This window comes from Phocoena phocoena, chromosome 6 (assembly GCF_963924675.1).
Source record: "Phocoena phocoena chromosome 6, mPhoPho1.1, whole genome shotgun sequence".
NCBI classification, from domain to species: Eukaryota; Metazoa; Chordata; class Mammalia; order Artiodactyla; family Phocoenidae; genus Phocoena; species Phocoena phocoena.
This window is the reverse complement of record NC_089224.1, coordinates 1,213,087-1,239,440: the sequence shown is the minus strand read 5'-3', so window position 1 is coordinate 1,239,440 and position 26,354 is coordinate 1,213,087. Positions and strand designations below refer to the sequence as shown.

The 26,354-nt window shown below is 43.5% G+C and overlaps 1 protein-coding gene across 5 annotated transcripts in view; it reads left to right on the top strand.

Moving 5' to 3' along the window:
• Positions 1 to 3,160: 3,160 nt before the first annotated feature.
• Positions 3,161 to 26,354, top strand: part of SPOCK3 (SPARC (osteonectin), cwcv and kazal like domains proteoglycan 3) — a 376,452-nt gene continuing 353,258 nt past the window's right edge. For 3 of the 5 annotated variants that reach the window (XM_065878630.1, XM_065878629.1, XM_065878628.1), the window contains exon 1: positions 9,507 to 9,677. In XM_065878630.1, coding sequence (XP_065734702.1) covers positions 9,507 to 9,677 — 171 coding nt within the window. Of the gene's footprint in view, positions 3,191 to 9,506; positions 9,682 to 26,354 lie in introns of those variants that run through there. The other 2 variants (XM_065878631.1, XM_065878627.1) reach the window with 2 other exon arrangements.

Genomic DNA, 26,354 nt, shown 5'->3' with positions numbered 1-26,354 from the left:
CTTCTTCATGTCTAGGTAAAAGGATAAGGCTAAGGTAAGGAGGAATGGCTGAAGATTCACATAAGAAGCAGTCAGGCCTACTCCAATGGCCCTTCCCTCCTGCAAGAGAGGGCAGTGAATTTTCTAGAGGATAAAACACAGGATCCCTGGGAGCGAGCTGATCATGCCCAGATGTGTGGAGTTTACATCCAAATGCAGGGAGATTAAGCAAATGTACACCTGCTGAGCTGAGACCTCTAACTCTGCCCTAGCCAGGAATTCAGGAGCAGCTGACTGGATGGTTTGGGCTCAGAGACCCTCTTGCATTGCGGTCAAAATCTTGGCCAGAACTGCAGTCATTCAAAAGCTCAGCTGGAGCTGGACAGTCTCTTCCGAGGTAGCTCACTGGCCTTCCTGGCAGCCTGGTCCTGGCCAGCTTTGAGGACCCTCAGTTTTTCCCACATAGGCATCTTGAGGGTCCTCACAACTTGGTGGTGGTCTCTCCAGGGAGCAAATAATCAGAGAGACAGCCAACCAGCCAGACAGAAACCATTCTTTTTATTACTAGCCTCAAAAGTCACATAGCATCATCCCCTCATTTCCACATGATGCCATCAGGGCCCAGGGGAAACTCAGACACTCTGTCCTTATCCATCCCCATGTCCCCCATTCTCAGAGGCAGTGAGAAATCCCACTTTTGCTGGGAAGATGTTAGTAGGGGCTGAACCTACAACCCAACCACCCATGAAGAGGCAGTTCTGCTATGAATGAGTGCCTCATTTTTGCAAGCAGTGAGTTTGGCAGGGTCCAGATAAGAAGCTGAATTTACAAACCCACCTAGCACTGTGGTTGTCACCTAACAGGGGAACTGCCTACTTAAAAAAAAAAGATTAAATAGGATCCAGTCATAACATAATATCCAAAATGAGAAAGATAATCAAGACACCAATACCAAGATGAATCGGTTGTTGCAATTGTCCGACAAGGATTATGGAAGCATAAAAATGCTTCAACACGTACTTACAAATTATCTTGGAACAAAAGGAAAACCAGAAAACCAAAGAAGTGAACACTATAAATAGAACAAGGTAACAGATAAATTGAACCAGATGACCATATAACTGAAATAAAAAAACTCACTAGGTGGGCTCAATAGCAGAGCAAAGATGACAGAGGATTAGGATGAATGAACTGGAAAATCAGTGAATACATAATTGGATTTACCTAATCTGAATATCAGAGAGAAAGTGGACTAAAAAAATAAGGGAATAGCTTCAGTGAGCTGTGAAGAAACAAAAGAATTAACATTCATATTATTTGCACTAAAGAAAAAACAGAGAAAGAGACACTGACAAAATACTTGAAGAAATAATGCATGAATACTCCCCAAGTATGGTGAAAGATGTAAACCTACAGATTCAAGAGACTGAGTTAACACCAAATAGGTTATACTCAAAGAAATCCACTCCTGAAACATCTGAAAATTTTAAACAAACAAACAAAATCTTAAAATTGGCTAGAGAGGGACCATATTACTTACAGAGAACAACAATTCATATGACAGGAAATTTCCGATCTGAAACCACGGAGGACAGAAGGAAATGGCAAAACATTTTTCAAGTACTGAAAGAAAAGAACTGCCAACCACAAATTCTATATCTGGTGAAACTATCATTCAGGAATGAACAGGAAATAAAGATGTTCTCAAATAAAAGAAAATGAAAACAAAGATCACTAGCAAACTTATCTTTTAAGTATGGCTAAAGAAATTTTCTAAAGAGAAAGAAAATGATAGCAAAAGAAGACCTGGGACTTTAGAAGGAAATAAAACATTGGAATGGGCAAAAAAGAGGGGCAAATAAGACTAATCTCATTAGTTTCTTAAATCATATTTGATGGTGAAAGCAAAATTAAAACATCACCTAAGTGATGTCCTACATATGTAGAGGAAATTCTGAAGACAATTATATTTAAAGAATCAAGAGGGTAAATTGACCTAAATGGAAATAAGGTTTCTGCACTTTGTTCAGAGATAAAAATTCCATATCAGTAGACTATTATCAGTTAAATATGTATATGGTAATATCTAGAGAAACCAAGATAGACTATACATTTGGTCATAAAACAAAGCTCAATACATTTAAAATAATTGAAATCATTCACAGCATATTCTGTGACCATATGGAACCAACTAGAATTAACAACATAAAAACAATATAAAAATCTCCAAACATCTGGAAATCAAACAACACACATGTAAACAATCTCTGAGTCAAAGAGAACTTTTAAAAAGAAATTAAAAATGCATAGAACTGAATGAAAATGGACATACAACATATCAAAACGTGTGAGATGCAGCTAAAGCAGTACAGGAAGTAAATTTATAGCAATAAATGCTTATAATTAGGAAACAAGGTTCTAAAATTTATAATCTAATTTCCTATCTTAAGAAATTAGAGAAAAGAAGAGCAAAATTAACGCATATAAGGAAAGATATAGTGAAGATAAGAGATCAATAAAATTGGAAAATAGAAAAAAATCAATGGAACAAAAATCTGATTTAAAAAAATTAATAAAAATTATAAAGCTCTAAGAAGACTGACAGAGATGGGAGGAAGACACAAATCATCAGTATCAGGGATAAAACCAGGGCTGTTCCTATGGATCATGCATTCACTAAAAGGATGAAAAGGGAATATTACAAATAACAAATAAATTTGATAACTTAGAAGCATCAGTTCCTTTAAAATCACCAACTATCAACACTCAACCATAGTGAAACATATAACCTGAATAGTCCTCTACCAAGTAAAGAAATTAAGCTTGTAATTAAAAAGCTCCTGAAAGGAAATAAAAAATGTTAAGAAAAATATCTCAAGATCTCATTTCAAAGTACAACTTGAACTAAATTGAGCTGTATTGTTGTTGATTGCAGCCCAGAACTGGATTACTACAGCAAATCTAATTAGCATTACTTGTTTAAAAAAATTTTTAAAAAGAGCAAAAAGCTTGTTTTGCACTAGCCAGCTAAAATAAGTAAACAAAAATTCACAAAGATAAACATAAAAGGCTCTTTGTAGATCTTGATTTAGAAACTCTATCTATTGCTACTTGAGGACAAAATATTGTCCCTGAACCCGAGCAGGACCCTATGGGGCCTTCTTGGGACAGACCCCTCCCCCCATATCGTCTGCTTTAGCTCCTCTCTGAAGTACCCAGAAAAGAGTATCTGATGCCCATTTCCTCAGTTTTTCAGATGCTAAAACCACCATCACATGGAAGAAATTAACTACTTGATGATCAGGAGCATGTAGCCCCCAGACCTTCTGGCACCTAAGGACTGATCACCGTCCATCAATCAGAGAATTGTGCACGAGCTGATCACACATCCTGGGACCCTGCGCCCCGCCCCCCCCCCCCCCCCCCCGACTTTGCCTTTAAAAATGCTTTGCTGAAAACTTTCAGGGAGTTCAGGGGTTTTTAAGCGCAAGCCAGCCATCTCCTTGCATGGCTCGGCAATAAACCTTTCTCTGCTCCAAACTCCAGCGTTTTGGTTTGTTTGACCTCACTCCGTGTTGGGCGCTTGAACTTGTGTCAGGTAACGGCCTAGGGAAAATAACATTCTGAGTCAAAGAATAAATTCTCTCCACACACATTCTTATATGAAGGTTACTATATTAATCAATATGCAGGTCAAACAACTTTTAAAAACATATCTGTATTAATCTCAAGGACAGAATTATTTTTAAAAACCTCTTTGATTTGCATGTTTTTCAATTTAATAACCTTGGTATAAGAATGTGCCTATGTGTAAAGAGAGTTTATTGTATGAACATTCTGATATTTTATTTTATACACTTTTGTGTCAGTACCTTTTACCCCTCAGTATAATTTATGTATTTATAATTAATGTTCCTTAAAATTTTAAAATATTTTTCTTAAAAATAGTCAAGAGTTATGTCTCAAGGTAAAGTAAAAACAAATTTTAATTGCCTTATTGGTCATTTTCCAGTACCATCAATTTAGTAATCAATAATTTAATCAGATTCACTCTCTGGTTTATATATTGAAAAATGTCTTTTTAAGAATTACCATAATTAAACGATTGATGTGCTTCTCATATTTATTATAGCTTTTAAAGTCAATTTATCTACTGAATGTTTAAGTTAAATCACAAGAGGGCCTGTTTATCAAGTTTGTTTAAGTGGGGTTGGTCTCTAAAAACAACCAAACAACAACAAAGCTTGTTATACTACCCTAGCAATTCCATTTTAGTTTTTAAAAAAATTTATTATTTTTTTTAAATTAAAAATTTTTTTTTTTTTAGTGGTACGTGGGCCTCTCACTGCTGTGGCCTCTCCCATTGCGGAGCTCAGGCTCCGGATGCACAGGCTCAGCGGCCATGGCTCACGGGCCCAGCCGCTCCGAGGCACATGGGATCCTCCCGGACCGGGGCACGAACCCGTGTCCCCTGCATCTCTCTCAACCATGCGCCACCAGGGAAGCCCCAAAATTTATTTATTTTTGATGCCCCTAATGAAAATTTTAGAAATTATTGTTACTTTCTGTTAAATTAAGATCAGATGATTTATAAGACTTAGATGGTTTCAGTAAATAAAATTCTGAGATGAGGACACAGAATGATCGCTCTTGGCATGATTCCAGGATGGTGTTGGCAGGTCTTTAATTTGGTCCTGAACTTTTAATACCCAGGGTTTTGCTTCATTTTTTCTTCTTTTTTATATGCTGAATTCAAGCTTATAGATGGAGATGGCATAAGGCATCACTCTAGACAGTAGACTTTTATAGCTCAGATATTGGTTCCCTCGTCTTATAATGTAATATTTCAGACATGGCCTTAGGATAACTCACTTAACCCTAAACCACAGCTCTGATGACATCAGACACTCTGCAAAGCCCATTAACCTCCATGGCCCCTTGTCTGCACCAGCTGGCTGTAACGGAAAGGCAACCACACTTGCTTGGTTGGCAAACAACATTTTTTCCTAAAGACAGAGCTGCAGTTTGGTCAATTCCCATCTCAGCCCACCAGGTGGGTCACCTGCTGGTTCCTGGCTTGCTGCTGCTGAGACCCAGCGTCTGAGGGGATGAGGTCATTTGAGGCAGGGACCAAGGTGCTAGGGGAGCTCCTTGCTTTCATGTCACCTCTTTCCCTGACTCTGAGTAAGGGTGTGTTCCAGCTCTGACTGAAACAGAGAAACTAAAAATAGAATTACCATATGACCCAGCAATCCCACTACTGGGCATATACCCAGAGAAAACCATAATTCAAAAAGACACATGCACGCCAATGTTCATTGCTGTGATGTTTACAATAGCCAGGTCATGGAAGCAACCTAAATGCCCATCGACAGACGAATGGATAAAGAAGATGTGGTACATATATACAGTGGAATATTACTCAGCCATAAAAAGGAACGAAATTGGGTCATTTGTTGAGACGTGGATGGATCTAGAGACTGTCATACAGAGTGAAGTAAGTCAGAAAGAGAAAAACAAATATCGTATATTAACGCATATATGTGGAACCTAGAAAAATGGTGCAGATGAACCAGTTTGCAGGGCAGAAATACAGACACAGATGTAGAGAACAAACGTATGGACACCAAGGGGGGAAAGTGGCGGCGGGAGGGTGGTGGTGGGATGAACTGGGAGATTGGGATTCACATATATACTAATATGTGCAAAATGGATGACTAATAAGAACCTGCTGTATAAAAAAAATAAATAAAATAAAATTCCAAAAAAAAAAAAAGAAATGCACAGCAGGCGGGGGAGGAAAGATGGGGGCAGGAGAGGAACCAAAGAACATAAACAAAAGATCAAAACAGCAGTTTCTCTAGAGAGGGAAGACCTAGAAGCAGAGAAGCACGCCCACCCTGGAGAAGTTCACAGTCCCTCACAACCATTCCTGTGTATTTACTAACAACAGGGTCCTGGGCAGTCTGCGAAGACGAAAGGGCATCCTGTAAAGCGCGTGGCATAGGGAGATGCGCGATGTGTCGGACCTTTCCTGTACATCCTCGTGATGGTTATTACAGCAGCTGAGAAAGAAAGTGACTAATGAAAGATGGCTCTGTGTGTGTGTGTGTGTGTGTGTGTGTGAAGAAATGGAGCTCCATCAACGTCTTCAGAGATCCCAATCTCAAAGGTGGTTAGAAAGAGACCTCTTGTCACTTTACGCTATTTCTCTCTAGAATTGTGGCGGATCTGAAAATGAGGGTAAGAAAACTTAGAGAAGAAATAGACTTAATTCAAAAAAAAAAAAATTCCAAGCAAAGTGTCTTCTATAATAGGTGTTCGTTGATGGATTAACTTCATGTTTAGTACAGGAATTGTTAAAAGGATAAAGAAATAAGTAAGAAACTCGACCTCTGGGTCAAGTTCAAGGTCAGAGTGACCCCAATGTTGGCTGTTCATGATGTATATGAGTTATTAATTGGCGTGAGGTGACAGAAGTGACAGGAAAGGGGCTGGGAATCTGAAGACTTGTGTCTTGCTGTGACCGATTTTGTAAAGCATGTTCAGAAACACAAAAACAAGCTCTAGCCCTGTCTGGTACTGTCCTGCACCAGTGTCTTACCCTGCCCACCCCAAACACCTCACCCCTCTTCTGCTTTTCTAGCCTTTCCCTTTCCTACACTGGTTCTCAACACAACTGGGAAGCAGGCAGTGAATTACTCCCCTCTGGACCCCCTACTCTGACTTGCAAGGTCCCAGCTACCCCTCCCATGTCTCACCGCCTACTTAATTCTCTTCCTTTTTCCCCCCTGTGGTGCTTTGCTCACAGCAAGCTTTCTGTTAACCCCCATGGAGGTGTTAAATGATAACCCCGGTGTTAATTGAAGTGTGAATTCTCTCTGGATTATTTAAATTTTGAAAGCAGGCTCTTTAAAGACCCAAACATTCAGTTACATAGGGAGCAAAACAAGGGACTTCCCTGTGGCTTTGGAAGAAGGCTGGGGTTTGGGAGTTTTGCCAGTTGGGGGAGGTGAGCTGGGCCACACCAGGCCAGCATAAATTCTCTGCAGACAGGCTCGTTCTACCTCTTTGGACTCACACCATTTCAAACTTGCATTTTGTTGGTAAATCCTGCTCACTGTCAGATCTGGAGTTTGACGCCCTATTGGAAGTTTTTCTCCCAAGACAAGTACCACTGTCACTGTGAGTTTTTCCACAGATTTTTACAACTGGTAGGTAGCAGTCCACGTGGGGCTGCATTTTTGGAAGTTGCCAGTGACAGCTAGATGTGAAGAGATTCTATGAACATCTGAGGTTCAGCAGTGAAATACATGCATTTTGGGTAAATGGAGAATATACCTATATCTATATCTATCTATCTGAAGGTGATGTTAGCTTCAGATGGCGATCACCATGCTAAAATCCAGATCCCTATGGATTCTGAAGGGGGAGAGTCTGTAGCACTATCTCTCATCCAATAATCAAATATTCTGTAGCAAAGAACACACATCTTTCTTAGAGGTTGGAAGTTTTGTTTTTGTTTTTGTTTTTGGCCACGTGGTGCGGCTTGTGGGAATCCCTGACCAGGGCTCGAACCCAGGGCCTCTGTAGTGGAAGCAGAGTCCTAACCACTGGACCACCAGGGAATGCCCTGGAAGGTCATTTTAAATTTAATAATTACTTCTGCTGTGCATCAAGTTTCATCTAAAGCACACTTTCTGTGCTTTTTCTATCAGATTTAAATTAAAAAGAATGAGGTTTTTTAAACATATTAAAATATTCTCATTGAATTGAGAGTAAAGTACTTCCAATTTTGCAGTAGAGCAGTGAGGCTAGGATGCAGGCAGCTGAAGGACAGGGCATCCGGAAGAGGCCACAGCAGTGGGCTGACCTAAGGATGATCTAATGATGTGGTACGCAGGAATTAGAACATTCTAAACTAACGGCCAGCTGTAGAGGCCCAAACACACATCTTTGGAGTATTAGTACACATCAGTGTTCTCAAGTTATCTGAAACGTGTTGACATCAATCGGTGCATCTTTGAATTACAATTGTAGATTCTGTTTTTTTTTCTCCCCTTGCTATCATTCGAGTGGAAAAGGGGGAAATGGTGGGAAAAATTTTTTTGAGTTAAAAAATAGATTTTTTCTTTCATTTTTACATACTATACATTTTTAAATCCTGTATTTAAAAAATAGCAGTGTTAATTAATCATGTCTGACTCCTATTTTAATATAGTTTGAAACATGTTGCACAAATGTTACATGAGATTGAAACGGAGAACGTGAGAAGGTACAGCTGTTATTCAAATAGCTCCTCAAGTTTCAGAAGCTCCAGGACATTTTCAAAGGTCACAGCTTTGGGAGATGGACTTCTGGCTGAAATAATCTCTAACGATTCACACAGAGATACAGAACGTGATCGCAGTATTTTAGCCTCTGTGGATCTGCTGATATGCATTTAATGTTCACTTCGCCTACATCATCTAAGTCTGTGGGAGAGCCTGTCTTCGTCAGATTCTGCTCACAGGGGGCCAATGACTGATTTCCTTCCAGTTTATTTAGAATATGTGGAGAAGCCAGAGGGAGCCGAGTATTTTGTCATAAATGCAGATTTGGAAGGCAAAATGAGTTTCAAAGCTCTCTTCCATGGTGCAGTAGGGAGACACAGACTGCGCTTTTAAGTTTTCGGTTCAAGTCCTAGAGCGTAAACTACAGCAGCCAAGGCGTTCTGATGAAAGGAGAATAAGGTACAGCACGTGAGGGATGGGGGCGGACTCACTCGCCCCACGTAGTGAAGATTTTCTCCTTAAGAAGGGAAAGGAAAAGAACTTCCGCCCTTTAACATGAAGTTCACGCACACGTAGCTAAAATTTTCTGGGCTCCGGCGCATCCCTGAGGCCCCGCGGGCGGCTTCCCCCGGGGCGGGCAGTCGGAGGAGCCGGACGGTGACGCACCGAGTCGTCCTCAGCTCGCGTCCCTCTCCGGCCGCACAGCGCGGAGCCGCAGGGCAGCGGCTGGGAGACCGCGAGCCCCGGTGCAGCTTGCGACCCGGTGCCGAGCGCGCCCCGAGCCCCGCGCCCCCGGGAGCGAGGCCGGTCGGCGGCCGCGCCGGAGCCGGTGCGGAGGGGGCGGGAGGCGGATGCGGGTCCGCGCGGGCGCCGCGTCCTCCGCTTCCAGCCGAGCCGCATCCGGAGCGCCCGCAGCTCGGATCCGGGGAGGAAGGTGGGGGCCCGGAGGAGGCGGGACGGGAGAGGGGTCGGGGAGGGGTCCCGGGGAGGCGGGGCGGGGAAAGGGAGCGTGGATGGGGGAGGGAAGGACGGAGGGGCGCGCAGACCGAGCGGCGGCCGCGGGTGGGCACGGGCGCGCGGGGCTGGCGGCGGCCACGGGAACCGGGAACGGCTCCGGGAGCGTGTCCAGTGCGTCCGGCGGGGCCGGGCGGCCCACGGGGTTGGCGCCGGACCTCCTCCCGCCCCACCCAGCTCCCGGCCGAGACGCGCGGTCCGGGCCCTCGTGTGAACCGGCCCCGCTTTCTCCGTCCACAGATGCTCCGGGCGCCGGCCGTGCTGTGCGTGTGCGCGGCCGCCTGGTGCGCGCAGGCTCTGGCGGCGGCCGCGGGCCGGCCGGACGGCGGCAATTTTCTGGACGACAAACAATGGCTCAGCACGGTGTCCCAGTACGACCGGGAGGCCGGACAGTGGAACCGATTCCGAGACGTAAGTCGGCGCCTTCCCGCGCTCGAGCGCGCTGCCCGGGGCGGGGTGGGGGTCAGGTTGGGGCGCGGGGAGGAAGTGGGCGCCTTGGAGGCCGCGCCGTGCTGGGGGGTCGCCTACCCGGGGTCCGGGTGCCCCCAGGTCCCCACGGTCCTCTCCCCGCCCCCAAAGGTTCGCAAAGTGCCACCTGCCCAACTTTGCACGGGGCCTGGCGCTGGCGGGTACGGCCAGGGGGCTGGCGAGGCGTTTCGCTGAGGTGGACTCGATCCCGCGGCTGGCGGCGCGCCCGGTGGCCTGGGGGGCGGGAGCGGGAAGGTGTGGGCTCGTAGGCGCCCGCCCGCTCCCGGGGACGGCGGGTGTCTGGGGCCCCGGTGAGAGTCAGCCTCCACACCCGGCGAGGACCTGCACTCGATCACGATGTTGCAGACTCTGTGCGGCGAGGGTGGGCTGCCGGGGCGGCAGTGACAGGGTTAAGCTGGGGACCCCCCCCCCCCAAGTCCCGCATCCTACCTGGGAGCTTCCTCAGGGACGATGAGGGCTATCGAGACGCAGCCTGTACCTGAGACCCGACCGCGGGTCGCTGTGCACCTGCTGGTCAGTGTCCACCGCACGCGGACGCAGCGCAGCCGCGGGGCCGGGCACGGTGGTCCCGGTGGGGCTGCCCCTCCCCCCGCCCCACTTAAGCCTCTGTGGTCGCGTTGGCAGACGCCAGCAGCGCTCCGCACACCTGAGGACCCTCAGGACCCGCCCGCAGCGCCTCGTGCGCAGAGGCGGATCTGCTCCCTCGGGCAGATCACACTCCGTCCTCATTTGGAAAATTGGGAAAGTGAGTGGAAGCTCGGGCTAGTTTCATCCTGCGCCCTTCACCCGCAGCCGCTCGCAATACCCCTCATCAGAAGTGGCTGACAAGCCAAGCCCAACGCGGAGCCGATTCTGGCAGCCGGATTCCGCAAGAAACGCTCATTTTTACCTAAAATTCGACGTTGCATCTCATTGAAAATAGGCCTGCGTATAGGTGGTGGAAAACGATGATGGTCGCATTTAGCAGGGCTCTGTCTTACATGCCTGTGAGTGAAGCCTAAGCTACATTTTACTACTGAGTACAATTTCTTGTACCGGCGAACCCCTTACACTCCTGTTTTATTCAAGTTGATGCTGATGTCGAATACGATCCAAAAGGCCGGCAGGCGAATGAGATATTTCTAAACCTAGGGGAAAATTTCTATTCATCCTGCCTTCGTTTGGGTTGAACATTTGTAACTGTTCCAATAATGCTTCCTATTATGACATTTCGTTGCTGAATGGCTACTTTAAAAATCTTTAGAAAATGGATTTTATGCTTCCTTCTCTAAAACATATTTTAAATCTTGAATACCTTAGTATTCTCTGACTTCATTCAAATTATTGAATTATTAAGAGCAAACCAGTCTATACTCGGACAGTTTGTAAATGTGCTCGATTTAAACGACTTGAGAAAGCTGAGTGGCCTGGAAGGATTAAATATTCCAGGATTCCTGCAGCCAGCTTCTACGGAGACCAAGTAGACTATTGTTTTGCTATCGTGTTTGCAGTTATTCTTATGTGATCTCAGGGGCAAATTCCATCAAAATTATATGTTAAATTTAAGTAAAGGATTTACTGAGTTTTTTTTTTTTTTGGCAGACATGTTTGAAGTACATGCAAATGTAATAAGGATTTATTTGAAAAACTTCTGCAAGGTTTTAGGCTTACCGTTTTAGTAAGACAGTTAAGTTTTGTGGATGGTTTCTGGAGGGCAGGCAGGAGATAAGTGATTGTTCCCGTTTGAACCACCTGTAGCTTATTGTTAGCATGATAAAAGGTGTGCTGACAGTGTGAGGTCTCATTGCAGAATGCACGCTGGATCCTTATTTAGACCACCCACCCCACTGCCAATTTACATATTTTCTTTACGTTTTGGGGAGTTGTTAGCTTGATAATTTCTTTCTGTCTTTTTCACAATGTTGTTTATTGGTTGGTTCATTTTAAACTGGGAACACATGGTTAGGAGGCATTGCTTGAAACAAGTCTGTACTGCACGGAATCTACCTTTAAATGTTCTGCCTCAGCTCTGATACCTTAAATGATGGCGTTGCATACTCAGTTTTATAAAGGCAAAGAAACAAGGAAATCTGTACCTCTTCTTTTGGAAACAGTTTGACTGAAGCACTTCTGTTGAGTGCTTTTCTCCCATTAAAATATAATTAATTTCATTTAGAAAAAAGCTTTGAGATTTCTCAGCATAATTGATGCTGAAATGAATTCTTACCTTCTTGTGGCTATTTTACACAGTTACCATTATTTTAGAAGTAACTCCTTAATGCAAGCTGGAAATATATCTTCTTTCGAATAATATTTGAAAACTATTTTGAATAATAGTTGAAAATACAATTAATCATTCTATTTTAATTGAATGATTTTTAAAAATAAATGTAGTCTTGAAGTAGGTTTTATATAATATAAATTGTTTTATATAATAGAGCTTTAGAAATAAGGACCATGGTTAGGAAATACGTGAGAGTAGGTGAACAGAAGAAGCAGGATCATTGATGACTCGGTGGTGAAGGATGAGTCATCTTCCCAGTTTCCTCAGGATAAATCACAGAGAAATAAGAAAACCACAGGCAAGCTTACAGTGAGAAAGTATTAACATAGGAGAAGCTTCAAGTAATTGTGACCACTCTGTACCCTGTACTAGCAACGCTCTTTGAATAAACTTTTGTGGCCCTTTTAAAGTGTACAAAATGACGTATAGACAGAGAACTTGTATCCTTTTGAAAATCAAAAGGATGTATTATATTTGGTTATTGGTATAAAATTCCTGTAGAGATTCTAGTCTCCATGTTTTAGGAAAAATAAAAGTTTAATTTGAAGATAGAAAGAGGTCAACACATTTTAAAATAAGTGTGGTAGATTGAGCCAGCCTATTCAGGGTATAATGATGAGATGTTGAAATAAAGCAGACAAAAAACTCTCAACCTCAGGGTATGTTAAGTAGATACCCTGGTTGCATGGCATTTTCTACTTTTTTAATTCTGTTGAGTGGTGATAAAATCCAGAACCCAAGACTCCTCAGTGGGGGAATTGTGGGAATACTACGACCTTCACCAGGTACAGGGTAGAGACCCCCTCACCCCGTTTTTGCAAAGATGAATATATACACCAGTCTATTAGGAGAATTGGATATCAGTATCATTATAAGGAAACCGTGAATCACATGGTTTATATATTATATATTTCAAACATTTATGATTTATAAGTCAATTATACTCTTTATCATGTAATAAATGAGTATGGAATTTGGAAACCAATAAATTAATCGACAGTGAATGATATAATACCACCATCAACCTTTTATATTATTGATTTCACTGGAAGACATACACTAATTAGGAATGATAGAGGGATACTGTATGTTGGCAGCAGTACAATAAAAGTCTAGCAAAAGTGGCAGTGTTGGTCATGCTACTTTTAAATAACTCATATAATCAAATCAGAATTCTGTCCTTAAATTGAAATTCCAATGCTTCTGAGTTACATTTCTTTTTCAATAAAAATATCTGGTAGTGGTGGGTAGGGGGAAGAGGTAGGGATGAATAGGTGGATCACAGAGAAATCTTTTTTTTTTTATCAAAGATACTTTTTAAAAATTTTTTTCAGAAATATAGTTGATTTACAATGTTGTGTTAGTTTCAGGTGTACAATAAAGTGATTCAGTTTTATATATATATATACAAGATATATGTATGTATGTGTATATATACACACACACACACACACACACACACACACACACACACACACAAGATACTGAGTATAGTTCACTGTGCTATACCGTAGGTCCTTGTTGATTATCTATTTTATATATAGCGGTATGTATATTTTAATCCCAAACTCCTAATTTATCCCTTCCACCAACCTTTCCCCTTCGGTAACCATAAGTTTGTTTTCTATGTCTGTGAGTGAGTCTGTTTATGTTTTGTAAATAAGTTCATTTGTATCATTTTTTTAGATTCCACATATACGTGATATCATATGATACTTGTCTTTCTCTGTCTGACTTAGTTCACTCAGTATGATCATCTCTAGGTCCATCCATGTTGCTGCAAGTGGCATTATTTCCTTCTTTTTTATGGCTGAGTAGTATTCCATTTGTATATATGTACCACAACTTCTTTATCCAGTTCTCTGTCCATTGACATTTAGGTTGCTTCCATGTCTTGGCTATTGTAAATAATGCTGCTGTGAACATTTGGGTGTGTGTATCTTTTGGAATTAGTGTTTTCGTTTTCTTCAGATATGTACAGTATGGAGGTTCCTTAAAAAACTAAAAGTAGAGTTACCATATAATCCAGCGATCCCGCTCCTGGGCATATATCTGGAGAAAACTATAATTTGAAAAGATACATGCACCACAGAGGATATTTTGGGCAGTGAAAATAGTCTGCAGGATAGTAAGGTGGTAGATACATGTTACTGTACATTTGTCCAAGCCCAAAGGTGAGCCCTAAGGTAAACCATGGACTTTGGGTGACTATGATGTGTCCTGTAGTGGGATCAATTGTAAAATTGTAACAAATGTCCCAACCGGTGGGAAGGGTGACAAGGGAAATTCATGCACGTGTGGGCAGTGCGTATATGAGAGATCTCGGTACCTTCCTCGCAGTTTTTCTGTGAACCTAAAACTGCTCTACAGAAGTAGAGTCTTAAGGGGCTTCCCTGGTGGTGCGGTGGTTAAGAATCCTCCTGCCAATGCAGGGGACACAGGTTCGAGCCGTGGTCCGGGAAGATCCCACATGCCGCGTAGCAAGTAAGCCCGTGCGCCCCAACTACTGAGCCTGTGCTCTAGAGCCCGCGAACCACAACTAGAGAAAGCCCGTGCGCAGCAGTGAAGACCCAACAGAGCCAAAAAAAAAAAAAAAAAAGTAGAGTCAAAAAAAAATCATAACCACAACTCCATCACTTCAAAAAACATATTAAAAACCGGGGGCTCGTTTTGAACACTGTTTTAAGAAGTGGTTACCATTTGTGCTGCAAACCTGAAATCAACTTCAATTACATTTGTTCCTTGAGTAACTTTTAATACTCTTTAGATGTATAGGAAGCAGTAGGTAGTAAAGTGTTACAATTTAACTTTAAAAATGCAACCTTAACGTAAATTAAGGGACATGTGAAGTGGTGTGAAAATGTAAAATATAGGTCGAGGTGTCTCAGAGGCACTCAAATTATAAGTTGGTCTTTTAAAAATGCCTGATTTGGATATACTGAATAGTAAGTAAACACTTACGGACTTCTTGTTTTTAAAATTTTATTGAAGTATAGCTGATTTACAGTGTTGTGCTAATTTCTGGGGTCAGCAAATTGATTCAGTTGTGTGTGTGTGTGTGTGTGTGTGTGTGTGTGTGTATGGTCTTATTCTTTTTCATTGTTTATCACAGAATATTGAACATAACAGTAGTTCCCTGTGCTCTACAGGAGGACCTTGTTGTTTATGTATTCTCTCTATAATAGTTTGCATCTGCTAATCTCAAACTCTTACGAACTTTTTTCTTTTTCTTTCCCTTTTCATTTGAGTTGGGGTTCGAGCGAACAGATTATTTGAGAGAGAAGGCTGATGTGGGGGGGATGTTTCCGCGTCCTTAGTGGCTGCTGAGGAATAAAGCACCCCCCAACCCCGTCATCTGTTAACTGGGACACAGCTGTTAGAAAGTAAATAGGATGGTTTCTGTGCCTACTCCAAGGAAACTAGTCTTGATTTAAAAGGCATTACATACAGTATTTTTCTCTTTCTGACTTACTTCACCTTGTATGCTAACATATATATACATGGAATCTAAAAAACAATTTAAAAGGTTCTGACGAACCTAGGGGCAGGACAGGAAGAAAGACACAGACGTAGAGAATGGACTTGAGGACACGGGGAGGAGGAAGGGTAAGCTGGGATGAAGTGAGAGAGTAGCATGGACTTACATATACTACCAAATGTAAAATAGATGGCTACTGGGAAGCAGCCGCATAGCACAGGGAGATCAGCTGGATGCTTTGTGACCACCTAGAGGGGTGGGATAGGGAGGGTGGGAGGGAGGCACAAGAGGGAGGGGATAATAGGGATATATGTATACATATAGCTGATTCACTTTGTTATACGGCAGAAACTGACACAACAATGTAAAGCAATTATACTCCAATAAAGATGTTAAAAAAATAAAAATGAAAGGCATTACAGTTCAGACAATGGAAATCTTTAAAAGACCCCTCTCAGTGAGTTTCTTAGGTTTACAAAGGGCCCTGGCTGTGTGTCCCGACTACCCGGTGTCCCCTCAAAACTGAGGCTCTTTTATTTACTGAGATATAATTGACAAATACAATTGTATATATTTAAGGTGTATGGTGTGATGAGTTCATATTCATATGTCTTGTGAAATGACCCCTTTTGTGGTAATTTAATAGTAGGCAAGACTTTTATTACTTTGCTTTTCAACAATATGCACCAAAAATCCAATTAAACAATAACAATTTGGGGAAATTTAACACATTAGACCATTATTCTCTATGTTCAGGAATACTTTCTCAGTAGTGGATATCCAATTCTGATTTTTTTTTAAAGTATATTTTTAGTGCTTCTCACTATGAAACCACATTTTAAAATGTGACACTATTATGTTTTATCACAGTTGAGAACATCGGGTCTTCTTGGGAATTCTTCACAGTTAATTCCTTGCATTTTGACGATTGTTTTTCTCTGTGTCTTTTAATCTTTTGATGACAGTGGGCCACAGTGTGTTTAAAATTCCAAATCCGTGGGCTTCCCTGGTGGCGCAGTGGTTGAGAGTCTGCCTGCCGTTGCAGGGGACACGGGTTCGTGCCCCGGTCCGGGAAGATCCCACATGCCGCGGAGCGGCTGGGCCCCTGAGCCATGGCCGCTGAGCCTGCGCGTCCGGAGCCTGTGCTCCGCAACGGGAGAGGCCACAACAGTGAGAGGCCCGCGTACCGCAAAAAAAAAAAGAAAAAATCCAAATCCATAGCAGCCTTTGTAGACAGTGTCTGTATTTGCAGATCAGAGCTGGTGAGACTATATAGCATGAGATGTTTTTTTATCTTGGACTGTTGTTCATATTGTTGAAATCGGGGTTACAAGAGAGACAGACGGTTGGCCTCCTAAAGGAAGAAACAGGCTTTAAAGGCCATGGGCCAGTGAGTGGCGTCAGCAGCAAGGGGCCATCCCCATGCAGCATCCTGACCTCTCCTGGTCATCAGGGTCCTGGTTAAGCCCTGGCCCTGCTTAAGCCCTGGCCCTGTTTAAGCACTGGTTTTATACAGTCTCCACATCCCTGTTTCATATCACTATCCCCCCCCGCCCCCCCACACTCACCACGGTGTCAGAATGTAGGGTAGGTTTAGATAAGTTAGCATCATGTGAGGAAGCAGGTCAGACGATGCCCAGGGACCTGCCGTTTCTGCAGAGGGGCTCCTGGGTGGAGCTGACACTGCATTGTCAGACCGCATCAGGAGGCCTGAACCGAGTACAAAATTGAGTCGATTTGCCCTGGCTTCGTTCTGACAGAAGTTAGGGGCATGGGTAACACTTTAACTCTCCAGCTCTGATAACTTCTCGTGAATTATTAAGAAAGTGTAACTAAGAGGATTGAGAAATAAGTTACTCTGTATGTGTGTGTGAATACATGTTCTGTATGTGTATACGTATGTACATAGTGGTCTGTGCATAAATGTATATGTGTTGTATATATGGTTTACCTGTGTGTGTGCCTCTTCAAATAGGTAACAGATTAAATAATTAGAAAACCAAGGTGTTGGTATATTGTATTGTAGATACTATTTTTATATGTTAGTTAGAAAGCAGACAGTCCCCCTAAAATGTTAAGACACGGATCAGTGTTTTTTTTTCTGGTTAAGTTTTCCGCATCTCATGAATTGAGAACGTGATCTCGTTTGCTGTTACGTGTGTGTGGTCCCCGTGTGCTTTCCTGGTTCTTATGGGAAGTCAGCTTGTTGGGGTTTCTATGCTAGATACACTTTTATAAACTTTTAGCTAGATGTACGAAAGGAACAGCAAGCACTGCTATAAAGCATTTATTTTCCTGCTCTTACAATAAGACTGGTTTTATTTTATTTTTCTATTGTAGTATAGTTGCTTTACAATGTTAATTTATGCTGTACAGTAAAGTGATTCCGTTATACATACATTCTTTTTTCATATTCTTTTATATTATGGTTTATCACAGGGTATTGGATATAGTTCTCTGCGCTCTACAGTATGACCTTGTTGTTGATCCATCCTTTTGAATATATGTAATAGCTTACATCTGCTAATCCCAAACTCCCACTCTGCCCCTTCCCCACCGGCAAACATAAGTCTGTTCTCTATGTCTGTGAGTCTGTTTCTGCTTTGTGGATAAGTTCATTTGTGTCATATTTTCGATTCCACACATAAGTGATATCATATGATATTGGTCTTTCTCTGAATTACTTCACTTAGTATGATAATCTCCAGGTCCATCCATGTTGTGGCAAATGGCATTATTTCATTCTTTTTTATGGCTCAGTGATATTCCATTGTGTATATGCACCACATCTTCTTTATCCATATATCTGTCGATGGACATTTTGGTTGTTTCCATGTAAGACTGCTTTTAGATCTCAGGCCTCTGACTCAGAGTAACATTTTCTGTCCTTATACAGCTTGAGTTTTCATGATCTGGGCCAGAATTCTTTTCTTTTATTTTCTGTATTTATTTTTTAAGCAATCTGTGAGTCTTCTACATTCACTATCCAAGTCCCATACGCTCCTGGAGTATTTACATGCGTCTTTCCATCTATGAACATCCTTTAATCTTTTCAGCTCTTTCTACTTCTGTTAGCTTACAGATTTCCCTGCCCTGTTGGGCTGTGAACTCTATACCACAGTAGACTGTGCTCTCTCCACCCCACACCCCTGCAGTTCATGGGCATCCGCACAGTGGCCAGCTGGGAGTAAAGATTAGAGAACACTGACCATGAAGGAGCCCTATGTGAGATTCACCTGCCACCTGCCCGGTCGCAGGGAAAGCCTTTCAGATCTGTGTGCTTTCTAGGGACCATTTCCCTTTCTGGCCACCCCCACCCAGTTTTGTAATTTGAATAAATATTTAATTGTTATAAAATGTCAGGTGTCAAATCCTGAACTGCCTTCACCCGTCAGTCCACAGTGTGCCCCGGTGGACGTGCTGGGCCACTGTGACCACGTCCACTTGACCGTGATGCTGTGCATCCCTGCATCCCCTCTGCCAATCCATCTCCTTCTTCTGCAGTTTCTCTTCTACCACAGAACACTGTTGCTCTAAAGCCTTTAGAGATTTTTTGCTGCCCACTAGGTAATGTCAAACCCAGTGTCCCCCCCTCTTATGTGACTACTGCACTTCAATTCATAGATGTGCGTCTGAGTCCAGACAGTTCACGGCGCAACCAGATATATTCATTTCCGTCACTTCTGCCTCACTTACAATTGCTGGTATTTCAGGTAGCGATGTGTTGAGTTCCTGCCTAAGGGGACTGAATCTGAGTGCCTGGGTACAGATAGGATTTCACCTCCCCACCGTGTAACCGGCCCTCAGGAAGCGGGTGGTCCAGGCCTGGGATTCAGTCATCCTCTCGGGTCTCCATCAGTGGCCACTTTCTGTCCAGCAGGAGGGACTTGAGAGAGTGGGGGGCACACAGCTTGTGCTGGAAAGGACCGCAGGTGGCCAGGTGGGACTGTCCCACAGGCCAGGAGTGAGGGACATGGCTCCCTTCCCTTCTCCAAGGGCAGCCAGGATGTCAGCTTATCACAGGGGCGGGAGGGATGCTGGGAGGAAGGAGGCCAGGCGGGTACAGGGAGGAAGATACAGGTCACTACTGGGCCTGTTTCAACCATCTCAGTATTTCTTGGAAATACTCCCTGTGCCCACGGAAGGGATTCTTATTATTTCCAGTGAGCTGTTTGCCTTGACCTCGACCTTTTTTTCCTCCTGGGTCACTGGGCTGACAAGGACCAGTCAGGGCTTCCCCAGTCCCGACATTTTGGATCTTGCACTGCGGTATTATGCTTCTTGGCCTATAATTACTATTTTTCGGTGTCTGTTAGGTGCCAGACATATTAAGTATATAATTACATTTAGTAGAATCTTTAAAAAATATTTTTAATTGTAGTAAAAATCATAATATAGCATTTACTATATTTTCCATTTTTCAGTGTATAGTATAGTAGCGTTAAGTGTATCCACGTTGTTGTACAACCATCTCGAGAGCATTTTCATGTCGCAAAACTGAAACTGCACCTGGTAGACAACTCCTGTTCCCCTCCCGCAGCCTTTGGCCATCACCTGTCTACTTTCTGCTTTTATTAATTTGACGACTTTAGGCGTCTCATGTAAGTAGAATCGTACGGATTTGTCTTTTTGTGATTGGCTATTTTACTGAGCATAATGCCCTCAGAGTTTATCCATGTTGTTGCAAATGGCAGGATTTCCTTCCTTTCTAAAGCTGAATGATATTCCACTGTGTGTATACACCACACACATTTGTTTATCCATTCATCCATGGATGGACACTTGGATTGCTTTCACCTCTTGGCTGTAGAAATAGACTGCCATGAACATAGGTGTGCAAATATGTCTTCAGGATCCTGCTTTCAATACTTTGGATATATACTCAGAATTGGGATTGCTGGCTCATATGGTAGTTCTATTTAAAAATTTTTTAGGAACCTCCATATTGTTCTCCATAGTGACTGTACCAATTTACTTCTCCACCAGCAGTGCACAAGGGTTCCAGTTGCTCCACATCCTTAACGACACTTGTTTCTGGTTTTTGATGATGGCCATCCCAACAGGTATGAGGTGGTATCTCACTGTAGTTTTTTTTGTTTTTTTTTTTTTTTTCCGCGTACGCGGGCCTCTCACTGTTGTGGCCTCTCCCATTGCGGAGCACAGGCTCCGGACGTGCAGGCTCAGCGGCCATGGCTCACGGGCCCAGCTGCTCCGTGGCATGTCGGATCTTCCCGGACCGGGGCACGAACCCGTGTCCCTTGCATCGGCAGTCGGACTCTCAACCACTGCGCCACCAGGGAAGCCCCTCTCACTGTAGTTTTGATTTGCATTTACCCCATGATTAGTGATGTTGAGCATCTTTTCATGTACCCATTGGCCATTTGTATGTCACCTGGAGAAGTGTCTATTCAAGTCCTTTGCCCATTTTTATCATTATTTTTTTACCAACCTGAGAAATAGACATTACTGATATATGTTTTACAAATGGGGAAGACTTAGTTTCAACAAGCTTAATTAGCCTGCTTAAGATTAGTGAGACATGTTTTTCTGTTTATTTAACAGTTGACCACTTTCAATGAGTAATTACAAGCAACTGAAATTAGTTTTTTTTTTCATTTGAAATGTTATGTTGGGTCCTTTTAAATGGTCACAATTACCATCTTTTTGCTTCTTGTCTGCTAGACCAATAAATTGATAAAGACTTGGCATTTTTATTACAATTATGGAGGGAGTGTCTCTTATACAGAGTTACAGTGATATTACTATAGTTTGACTGTTTCATCTTGAAGCTACAATAGAAGACTTCCAGTAGAACAGCGTTTTATCCGGACAGGCATAGTATATGTGACCATGCATAGTACCAGCGTTTTTACTTAGTAATGAATTTTTTCGATATCACAGTACAGTTCTGAATATATCTTCGGTGGGCAGGAGTGCTGTGAAAAGGGGGGGTAGTGTGGCCTTATGTGGCTGTGGCTGGGCTGAGGACACCTATAGCATCTTTGGGAACCACTCTGCACCATTGTGCCTGCATTCCTCCTGCTACAGGTGTGGATTTATTTTCAAAGTCAAGAAAGTGGAAAAGGAATTACGTCTTAAAATTTTAGACTAGAAATCCAGAAATTTTTATCGTATACAGTCAACACCTACTCCTGTAAGTGTGATCACTGTTGAATGGGTGCTGGCGCAGCCTGCCAAGTTCTGTCCATGGTAGATCACTTATTTTTCTACATTTCCCACGTTGAATATCAAAGATTGATGGAACACCGTTGATTTTTTTTTAAAAAATGAAATTGCGTCATATTTAAGATAGGTTAGGGCATGTCTTGCTTTTAAAATGCTTTTGTTGTCTACTTCTGTTTGGAGACTTCTCCATCTAGAATTTCATTGACGTTATTCAGTATGAACTATTTCACTGAACACGAATTCTCTGCTTTTAGAGTTTTGTAACAAAAGAGCAAAATTAATTTAGCTGCATACTGAAGAAAATATGGAGTGATTTAAGATTTAATAATTTCTATATTCTATAGTTATTCTGGTATGTGTTGCATGTTCCAGATAATTCTGTGGGTTTTTTACTCTTAGCATAAGGAAAAGCCCATTATTTAGCAGGAATAAAAGAAGGAGGAGGGCCAGAAATGCAACAACTTAATCTAATTGTGTCCCCAGGTAGATAAAACATTGCAGGCCATTAGCTTCCTGAATCTGGTTAAATGCTTACTAGCTCTAGCTCCTCAAATAGTAATTTGATGGTCCCTTAATCACAGCTCGTTTTGACTCTTCTATCACCAGCTTACTCCATGACTTTCAGAATATTTACGCGGGGCTTTCTAGGCAGGATCTTCTCAAGCGTCTGAAATGTGGGCTTGCTAGTTGCCTGGACACGTGATATTAGCATCTGCTGAAGAGCAGTTTTAGAATACGGGGATATTTCTAGGCCTTCTGTAGTGTACAGTGTAGGGTGAAGTTATAGTATTCCAGTAGGACCGTCCTGGTGACGTCTGCGCTTCTCCCCCACGTCCCTGGGCAGTCACATTCACCTCAATGAACATTCCCTGAAGCACAGCTTTTCTGGAACATGGTATCAACAAGCACTACGTTCGTATGACCTGCAAACTGTTTCTTTGACATGAAACATAATTTCTTGGAGTTCAGATGTTAAACGCTTTATTGTTTTAAAGGACTGTTGGGCTTCCTGAAACTGTGTGAATCAAGGGCACGCTCCATGCTGGTCTGACTGAGGCGCTGCTGGTTTGGAAGCCGTGACATTTGAAAGTCACCCCCAGGGAAAGTCATGGTTTTAGGTAGATCATCACGTTGATCACGTTATCCTCAGAATTTCTTGTTGGTCACACAGGCCTGCTTGGCTTGCTAGTGTTGTCGCTGAAAATCGTTGGTTTCAGAATTGAATGCTTTCAGTTAGTTTTTTTATTTCACATATTTGCCTAAGTAAAAGAGAATTTAAAACACGGGAAAATTGCCAGTGGGGAATGACATGTTTAATTCGGATAGCAAATTACTAGTCAAGATAGGAGAAGACATCTCGCGAATAGGAAGTATTTGAGGGGGGGGTGTGCATTTTGAACGTTTGCCATGCATCCAGTTTTGAATATCATTGAGAACCGCCACAGCTTATAGGTCAGGCGGTGGGATCTGGAAATCCAGTTTCAGAACTGCTTTGTTTGCTGAGTAGCCGAAAGCCAGCTGGCCTTTGCTGCTGAAAGCCTTGTGTTTATTCTTTGACTGAGGGCCTCTTTATTTACACGTGCTGCTGGTCTGACTTGTGGTTTGGGAGGCCGGGTCACCAAGGTCACAGGTGACAAGGGCACTTCTCCTGCTGGTCCCCTGCTCACGCTGGCCTCGGGTGTGGCTCCCTCACCTGCTACCCAGATCAGAAGAAGAGTAAAGCAACAGATGTCCTCTAGGGCGAAGCTGACGACCATGGGGCTCTGGGACATGTATGTTCCTGTTCACGTAATCATTTTCTGAGCTGAAAGCTATTCGCTGACTTCTAATTGGTCTGCCTGTTTGTGTGCCCTGAATGGCTCTCAAGTTTCCTGACTCCATAGCTCTCACCTTGGACTCCAAAAATAAGCTCTTTGTGAGCAGTAATCCTTGTAAGTAGTAGGTAGTTCTAGGTACAGGTGGTCTTATGTGTAATTAAAACCCCTTTGTTCTTAATTGTTGAACTGGAATAACTAATTTTCACTTTTTTGTTCTGGATTAGACTGCAGTGTTTCTGATTTGTATTTGTGGTTGAATAAAAACCTTTTTTCTTTTTTTTTTTTTTTTTTTTGCGGTACGCGGGCCTCTCACTGTCGCGGCCTCTCCCGTTGAGGAGCACAGACTCCGGACGCGCAGGCTCAGCGGCCACGGCTCACGGGCCCAGCCGCTCCGCGGCATGTGGGATCTTCCCGGACCGGGGCACGAACCCGCGTCCCCTGCATCGGCAGGCGGACTCCCAACCACTGCGCCGCCAGGGAAGCCCTGAAAACCTTTTTTTATTGTAGTTCTTGGGTTTAACTTTTTTTACATTTGAATTAACCTATGAATTTAAAGAACTTTCTCCTTGACACTTGTACAGTTTAATTTTTACAGGGGTTTAGCAGTATTGATGTCACAATATCAGTATAGCCATTTCTGCAGAGCTTAGGACAGTCTTCAGCTTCCAGCTGTGCAGAGATTTTCCTAAGGCTCTCAGAGTTTCAGGGCAATATTTACTGAAGTGTGTGGGTCCCTGTTCGCCCGCACTGTCCCTACCAGCTCACCGGCAAGGTCCCACAAGGTCGTCTCATCCTGGGCTGGGATCCCCCCCTTCCACTGGGGCTAGTCTTGTGGATGGATGGCTTCCATGTTTCTAGGCACTTCTGTGCCTACAGCGTCTAACGCTTTATCAATTCATTATTTCTTCCAAAGTACAGCTTGGATCTTTTTGCCCCTCTGTTGGAAACTCCTGTTCACTCTTTCACTTATGACAGAGCAGGACCACATTTGGCTGCAGCTGTAAACTTCCCTCCATGAGAAAAACTGTGGCATTGCCACATAACAGATCAGTTCATATAGGTGTGGAGTCATCTTAGAGGGATACTGTGCGATTCCTAAACCTGTTAGGGTTGAGGTTCGCTGTTTGCAATCGTAAAACATACTCGGAGGAAGATTTTTCATCAGATGGGCTCTGAAGTGAGCAAGATAAATAGCTCAGGAGAGAGACAGTGGTTGCTTCTGAGGTTGGTCTGAGATTCTGCAGCAGGTGGGTGACACAAATTCCTCTTCAGGCCCGGGCTCACCCAGCCCACTCGTGATTTCAGTGGAGCTCAGCCTCGGGAAGAGACGGTACCAGCCACAGGGACACTGCTTCCTGCTGATGGAACCAGGTCTCTCAGGCCTCCAGGCTGTAGGCAGGTTCTGGTGGTGGGAAGTCCCTCCAGGTAGCATCTCAGCATGAGGTCACCGTGGACAGCTGGGACCCTCCTGGGGACACACACGTCTCACCAGGAGCTCCTGTTCAAATGTCAGCCCCACTGCCATCCAAGGCCCTTCATCACCTGCTCTCTTCCCTGTTTTCTGTCTCAGGCACCCACACCCCAGCCGGGCCAGCATCCCTCCTTCTCTCTAGGCGGTTCTCACCTGAACGCCTGCACAGGGGCCCTTTGCCCAGCTTCTCATCTCTCCCCTAACAGTTCTCATTTTTTGTGCCAGTGTGTCCTAACCCCTCCCTGCTCTCCACAGTTGGTTGCAGCCTCCCTCTTCCCGCGCCTGCCCTGACACACCTGGCGAGGCTGGTGTTGGTGGCGGGGCAGTGCCGTTGCTCTGCAGGCCGCAGAAGGGGGCTCATGAAACTGGGAGACACGGGGCGCGTGGGCGGGCCCACGGCCCTTCCGCTCAGGTGAGCAAAGTCACAGTTAACACAGAGCTCAGAGCCCAGGTGGATACTAGTAGTTGATGCTACAGCATTTTATTTTATTTTTTCCCAGGGTTTTAGTGCGCGTGTCATCATGGAACTTGGCTTCCTTCCCAATTCCTTAGACAATCTTTCTTAAGTATCTGACTTCTGCGTTTAAGCTCTCGTTTATTTTATAAGAACGGTGTTGCTTTTTACCATCAAGTTTGAACTATATTTAAAAACAAAACAGGGCTTCCCTGGTGGCGCAGTGGTTGAGAGTCCGCCTGCCGATGCAGGGGACACGGGTTCGTGCCCCGGTCCGGGAAGATCCCACATGCCACGGAGCGGCTGGGCTCGTGAGCCATGGCCGCTGAGCCTGCGCGTCCGGAGCCTGTGCTCCGCAACGGGAGAGGCCACGGCAGTGAGAGGCCTGCGTACAGCAAAAAAAGAAAAAAAAAGAACATTAGTAAGGGTTTCCATGTCGTACATGTTCTTACACCTCCTGGTCTATAACGCCTAGGAAAATGTCAACAGTAGGCTGCTGGATTTTTGCCAGACGTTGCCACAGAAGTTAGCAGCCCCAAGTCAAGGTTTCAAAGCTAGAAAAAGGATTTTCCCTTAGTCTTTTTGTTTAAACTCAAACTCTCTAAACATGAGAATCCTGAGAAAGAAGAAACATCGTAAAGTGCCCTTAAAACTCAGAGGATTTGTTCCTTCACTGTACGTAACAGTGGAGCAGAGGGAAATTTATAGATTTCTTCTTCTTTTCTGGAAGAGCATGTGTTGAAAGGAAACTTCTTAACCTGATGTTGTAATAAAAATATAATGTTAAGAACAACCATTTGGAAAACCCCTCTCGAAAAGACACAAGTGCTCTGAGATATATTTTGTAGCCTGAAGTTTAATCATGTGAATTAAGAAAACTATAATGTTTAATTATCCTAAATGCAGTTGAAATGACTTCTCACATAAACT